The sequence below is a fragment of the Epargyreus clarus genome, unplaced genomic scaffold (genome assembly GCF_041222505.1).
Source record: "Epargyreus clarus isolate Ecla_fem2 unplaced genomic scaffold, WU_Ecla_fem_2.2 ptg000004l, whole genome shotgun sequence".
Taxonomy (NCBI): Eukaryota; Metazoa; Arthropoda; class Insecta; order Lepidoptera; family Hesperiidae; genus Epargyreus; species Epargyreus clarus.
Window position 1 is genome coordinate 10,282,424 of NW_027332212.1, and position 7,159 is coordinate 10,289,582.

The 7,159-nt window shown below is 34.8% G+C and overlaps 1 protein-coding gene across 1 annotated transcript; it reads left to right on the plus strand.

Annotated features, from left to right (window-relative positions):
• The first annotated feature begins 4,862 nt into the window (after positions 1-4,862).
• On the plus strand, positions 4,863-7,141 carry CPH43 (cuticular protein hypothetical 43). Its single transcript, XM_073093247.1, has 3 exons — positions 4,863-5,022; positions 6,368-6,603; positions 7,041-7,141. The coding sequence occupies exon 2, from the start codon at positions 6,374-6,376 to the stop codon at positions 6,596-6,598; it is 225 nt and encodes a 74-aa protein (XP_072949348.1). The 5' UTR covers positions 4,863-5,022; positions 6,368-6,373; the 3' UTR covers positions 6,599-6,603; positions 7,041-7,141.
• Positions 7,142-7,159: the final 18 nt, after the last annotated feature.

Sequence of the window (7,159 nt, forward strand, 5' to 3'; positions counted from 1 at the left end):
TCCCCGACTGCTCGCCTTCGCTATCCTCTGGCTGGCCACAACGTGCGGTAATCTCAACAGCAACCTCACTGGGTGCGCCGGGACTCATTAACGCTTCTTATCGTACGAAATTACGTGAAGACGCATGCCCAAAACCGTGTAACTATTGTCACAATGTTAATAAGGAGTTAAAATAAGGTGTTAATTTAAGGGCGATATAAAATATTTTAACTAAGGATTAAAAAGGATTTCTGGAGAAGTACATGAACAAACCTAATTATGATAGCCCAGTTTTTAGAAGCAAGGATTCAAATATATTATTTTACCAAAAAAGTATTCTTTCTTCAAAATTAAGAAAAATATCCTTAGAAATCCTAATGGCTTTGACGTAAATGACGGTCTACCACAGTAGCACTACCATGAGTTGGCATAGAAACGCCACTATAGAAATTGTAAATAGAAAACTATTGTCATTTTGCTAGTGAATAACATAACTACTATCGTTACGGTATTTCTTGACAACGTCTGTCAAATTAATGACTCATGGGACCGAATTTGTATGGCAATAGATCATAATGACATTCGCTAGCGATTTGATTTCGATAGGTTTTTTACGTTACGAGTGGCTCACACTACGGAATTAAGTTCTACGAGTAACCACCAGAGGCGCTGTACAATTTTTCATACATTTATTTTACGCAGTCGCTAGCGAGTAATACTTTTGTAAACTCATGGTAGTGCTACTGTACTCGATGCCAATGAAACAGTGTGATAATACCAATAATACCCGGGCGACAGTTTATGTCAACGACCGTTAGCGACGCCCACTGACGTCTGGCGACGACAATCGACGACGGTGGTCGATATAGACTATCGCTCATGTACCTATTACTTCCCTTAGGTGTAGTAACCACACAACTGGGCCTGACGTCACGTAGGATTTCAATCCTATCTGGGTTAATAAGATAAAGTTGGTAATGATTACCAACAGCTTCTACATTTTTTTATAATATAGGAGTAGCAGACGAGCATACAGTTCACCTGATGGTAAGTACTGCCACCCATGGACATCTGTAATCAAACCTATACAGGATTAGATATTCCTACCTGAGGTTGGCCACAGATGCGCTGTTACTCCTGAGAACTAACCTGGAACGCCTCGGAAAAGTATGTCTGCCTTACCACATCCTCAAACCAGAACACAGCAGCGTTACTGCTGTTATGCGGCACCACCGCCAGAGTCGAACCTCAGAGGGTTCTACCACCTTCAATTTAATAAAGAAGTATATTATGAATTTATAGCAAAGTCCTCAGCCGTAAGGTCCCAGCGTAGAATAGGGCTCCACGGGAGGAGCGGGCCCCCGTGGGTGCCGTAAGAGCCGGCTAAGGGAACATATGTTAACCATTCATGCATTATATTAAATATATATACTTTTATCGTATTTCATTTTATTACCAATTGCAAATCAATTTACATACTTATTCATTTTTTTTTTATTATTAGTGTTTTCTTCTTATTATAGGACATTGATCGAGACGTGTCTCATCATAACGTATCAAATTGCGGTGCGGAAGCATGATCTTTTAATTCTTAATAGGGGTTCAGGCATATTAGTGTGGTGCCTAGAACGTTAAAAAGGTTACACCCGTGGACTATACCAATAGTGAATAATGCAGGAATAATTAAATAATGTGGAATTTCATTTTTTAGATTTTATAGTCTGTAGAATTTGTGTGCTTCCATTTTTAATGTTCTTTAATAAATTGAAAACTATAAGGAGTTCAGTAATTTAAAAAGAAAAGTAATTAAAAAGATCCTAGAAGAGAAAATAATTTAGATCAATTATTAAGAGGAAAAATAATTTACATCAATTATTATAAATTTTATGTTATTTATGAAATCGAAGATTGGGAAAAGACATAATTACCAATTGTATAATATTTGGAAGATACAACTTAAAAAAATCTTCTTGTAAATATTTAAATTCATATTTAATGCTAAAAATAAACTATTTAAATAACTTAACTCTTAATAGGTTTTCATTTATTAACGAAATACTGAAGCCCTTTTAATACATTTTATTTCATTTGTTTAAACAATGAAAAATTGGAAGGATAATAAATGTTTTGATGAAAATTGTAATGTGTAGCCTGAAAAATGAAATTCCACATCAACCATCTAAATTCATTCACTGTTGGTGTAATCCACAGTATAAGTTCCTAAGCGCTCCGCTATTTTATGGTATATAAGACATAATATACGGGGTGAACTTTTCAAGTGTGCCTTCAGGGCCAAATCCGAAACTATATAAGAAAATTCTGAAAGAAGTTTGCTATAATCACCTGAATAAAAAAGCTTTAATATACCACGCTTGTGATATCATATAAATAACAGAAAAGTAAACAACATTTATATTTAAAACAATAAAGGATACCTATTCCAAAATATGTTCCAATGTAAAATAAGTAACATTAAAGGCCTTGGTACTGCCATCTAGCGGCAATAAGATTAAACTACAATACGTACATTGCGCATAGAACGATGAGTATAATGGAGTACCAAAAGATTTACAAAGATGGCGCTACTGACTACCAGTATAGTAAATAATGGTAGATACATATTTCAATGTTACAATCTATGGAGAAATCTAATAAATAAAAAAATATATATATACGCGACGAATTCCTTTGAGAAGTCGGTTAAAAATAGATAAATGTATCTTAGGAAGGAATATATCTTAGGAATTCCTGTATCGTGGATGCCATGGACAAATATCAGACACCCAGACGCAGAAACAGAAAAATCAAATTCATCATTCAAATATCTGTCTGGTCGGGAATCGAATCCGGGACCCCTGAGCGTCAGACCGGTATGGTGACCGCTCCACCACGCGAGTCGATCGCGGGAGAAATCTATAATAGAGAGACCATAAAGCGTTAGCATCGGGGATGCCAATTTTTTTCTCGTACAAAAACAGATATAATCCCGTATGTTGCCTTTTAAACCTCGTACGCTCCCGGAAAGGTGAGCCTCAGCCTCAGGTATGGATATAATCCGATCTGGGGTTCATTACAGACGTCCATGGGCGGTAGCAGTCACTTACCAGCAGGTGGATTCGTTTGCAACCCCTATATTATAAAAAAACTAAAAAAAAACTTTTTGTTTAAAAAAATAATTGAAAAGTATTGGTATAATTCTTAATTGTCACTGCCATTCGCAAGATTTCCGCTAATAAAAAAGTTAATGTATGAATAATATTATATTATTATCTAGTTTGGTAGGTAGGTACTAGATAAACTACTCCAATACATGTAGATAAAGTATTGGAGTACTTAACTAGAAACTACTCCAATACATGTAGATAAAGTATTGGAGTACTTTATCTAGTAGCTACCGAATTATTATTACCGGATAGTTTACATGTTGAATTTACGGGATTCTCCCCGTCATTGTAAAGAACATCACTATTATTATACTGCGTCATTAAAGCACAATCTACAGACACCAATCACATTCATAAAAATCTTTGTCTATGATTGCAAAACTCCCTGTTTTGAAATATTGTTGCCAGATAATCATGTTTCATCCAATTGGTAGAAAAATGAAACAATTACATTAATTTATTCATGGATATGAAACTTTAAAATATCAATAAAGGTGGTAGAACGCCTTTATGTCTCCACTCCGGCGGCACCACCGCCACACCTTTTTGTGTCTAATAGCAGCAATGTTAAGCGATGCCGTGTTTTATTTAAAGGGTGTGACCCGTAACACACGTTTTAATAAAGAATAAACCTTTTTAATCTAATTATCACCACGATTAAATATGTGGATGTTTATCACATTTAATAAAACATTTTACTATAAGAATTATGTATGTATATGATATCGATATATACCAGACATTACCCTCCATAATCGGGTATAAACGACGATCGTAAAGTTATTTGTTATATTATGTCCATAGTTTAGAGTTCTGAGTGCATTTATTTTAATTTATTATTATCATTATATGAAATTAGCAGTTTTAGTAGTTCTCAATATGGCAATCTTGACTTCATTCTACCATTTCGATGCGTTTCATTTTACAAATAAGGATGTGACGAACAAAATGAAACTCGATTATACCGATTCTTGTTAATCGACCATGAATAATCGCTATAGGAATTTATTTTCAAGATACGACATATTATTATGATCCATCCTCTCAAAAAATAAATTTCAGATGATATTAAGATACATACGTAAACTTCTAACGTCACACTAAAGAATCGTTTAATTATAAAGGATTATATTTTTAATAATATACGAGCATGCAGACTTCCTCAGACAGCCTATGGACATCTGTAATCAAAACCAAATAAGATAACATTCCTACCTGAGGTCGGGCACAAATTTACTGCTTTTCCTGCGGACTAAACAGGAATGCATCGAAAAAGGATGTTTCTCTTACCACACCCTTCAAACCAGAATACAAAAGCATTTAACACTGCTGTTATTAGGCAGAAATAGGTATGTGGGTGCTGCCGCCTTCAAATTATATAGCTTGACACCTTAAAAAAGTTACTGCTGCGTTGGGAATTATCCCAATATGTGGAGATATGGTTGAGTAGATTATAAGTAGTAGCTAAATACAACACCTACGTACAGGTTATGATAATAACACTGAATGCTTCACGGACAACGCACAAAAACCTTCTGGCGATCAGCTCACCCAAGATTTGACTTACCAATGTTACTCTGAAAGGGCAGAACGGCATCGTCAGAGAATTTACAAGCATAATGCTGCTGACGTGCAATTCGATTAAATAGTATAATTACTTTTATATATTATAACGAATTTAACGTTTACGTTAATACTATTATAGGATGTAACATTGATGTATCGATTTTAACGTGGACGTCACTAGTAACGAGGTGCCAATTCATATAAATAGGAAAATCTGGAGGAACGAGGCTTGTTCTTTCCTCTCGTGCATTCCATAACTTGGGTTGACTTGCACTCCGTATCTACGAAGTTACATACTGCAGATTAATCTTTGGTAAGTACTTAGGTAGTAAACAGTTGTTTTTTATTCTTTAATAATATCTGTGCATACAAAATTTGCAAATGTAGGATAATTTGCCAATATCGGACATCTTTAAAAAAGTATATTTTTCTAGTTTTGCAAAATGCGTAATGGGCAGTGCGTAAATCTATGGCAGTGCGTTATAGCGTCACGGTTTTTGAGACGGTCTCTAATGGTTAAGCGTCGTGGATAAATTTGATTGAATTTCATAATATTAACTTTCAGGTCTTTGTTACAGAACTTATGAATAAATTGTTGTTTAGTCTAATTCTGTTCATATTTTTCAACAAAACTTTTTTATTACGCCGTCGTCGATGATTTCAAAAGGACTTAATTTTTTTAGACCTCTAGGGTTCCTCCTAAATACTACAAATATTTTAGAGCACAGCTTGAAAAATAAAAATACTTTAGGTATTACAATCGCAGCAACCGTTAACCCTTGAAATATATGAAATTACCGTTTAAAAATCTATACTATTGTTGTATAAATATTATAAAATCTGAGCCTTAATTTTTTCACTACGCAAATGAAGTTAATCATAATCGAAAGACAGTCTACCATCCACGACGCTTAAAACCACTGTTTTAACACCTAAATTCACCTTTTTTTAACACCTGTTCTTGTGAGCTGTCCCTGTTTTCTGTTTTAATCCTTTTTTTTCGGTTCATTTAAAATATAGTGCGTAGAAAACATGTTTTTGTCTACAAAAACGCATTTCCTTATTTTGGCCGGACAAATACGTTTTGATGACTTTTCGTCGACTATTTTTTGGTCTACATGAACATTTCAATATATTTTTCTGCAATTTACTATTTTGTTTTGTTTTTACGACGATCACAGATCGGTTTTTTTGGTTCGGAAGTGTTGGCAAGTGCTTAACACAACAGCCGGCGTAGTACTTAATCAAAATGGCTGCCTAGTGCCTACAATAGTCTGCCGTTTAGTTTCTATGGTACAATGCAGTTCTAATGCAATTTAAACACTGTTTTAATTTAATATTTACAATCTGTGCTTGTTTCCGTAAAATTAATACCTGACAAGAACAGAAATGATTGAATTTTATTAATTCCCGAAGCGCTATAACTTAGGGCTTTTCAAAAATTGCGCAGAAACAATGACGCAGAAAGAGTTTTCCATCAAAACCGACGATGCATTGACTGCTCTGGTGTTACAATTACAACTGTCCATAGGCAACGTATGAACTCTATTTCCTATAAGCATAGCCTATATGGCAGCCCGTCTGCCTCATTGTTAGGTTTATACAAAAAGTTTCCTAGTGAATAATCTTGTTTACAACATTTGTATTGTCTATTACAGTGCACAATGGGGATATTGTCAGCGATAGTTGTGAATGCGATCGGAGGTGCCGTGATCTACGGTACCGGTGGGCTGGCAACAGCGTGGGTGGCACCCATGCTCGGGTTCGGCGGCGCCGGCATCGCGGCCGGGAGCACTGCTGCTGCGGCACAGGCTTTCTACGGCAACTTGGCTGCCGGCAGTATTATATCGCAGCTCACCGCCGCTGCTATGGTAGCGCCTACGCCCTAAATGAGGTAAACATGGCTTCACTGCTCAGGGTCCAATAAATTTTAAATACAGTAATACCTTTCGCAGTAATCGACGAATATTTGGCACACTACACGTACATTAGGTAAGCATGCGTACATGCGTGCACTTCAGACAAAATTCTATTCAGATGGTAAACTGACGCCAATTATCCGGCTATTAAGAGAAATTCACAACATGTTAATTTGTACATTATTTTAACAATTTCATCTAAATTTACCTCTTTTTAAAAATACAAAAAAATATTCTTAGTTCATAATACTTACAGGTAAACACTATTTATGAACGTTTGAATAGTAATATTAATGCTATTTATCGTAAGGCTAATATTATTTTAAACAATTTAATAAAGTGATTCAATAAACTTTTAATCACTTTATTAAATAGTTTTATCGTGTATTCATAATATTCTCTTTTGTTCCAGGCACTGAAAATTCACCACTATATTGACGTAAAATTAATATTGGTGAATTAAAAATGTTTATTTTATAATTTTGATGAAATAAAGCAAAACATTAAAATAAATATAGTATATTATTTATT

Bases quoted from the DNA above. Each gene is read 5' to 3' on its own strand.
- CPH43 (XM_073093247.1), top strand. From the start codon at position 6,374: ATGGGGATATTGTCAGCGATAGTTGTGAATGCGATCGGAGGTGCCGTG.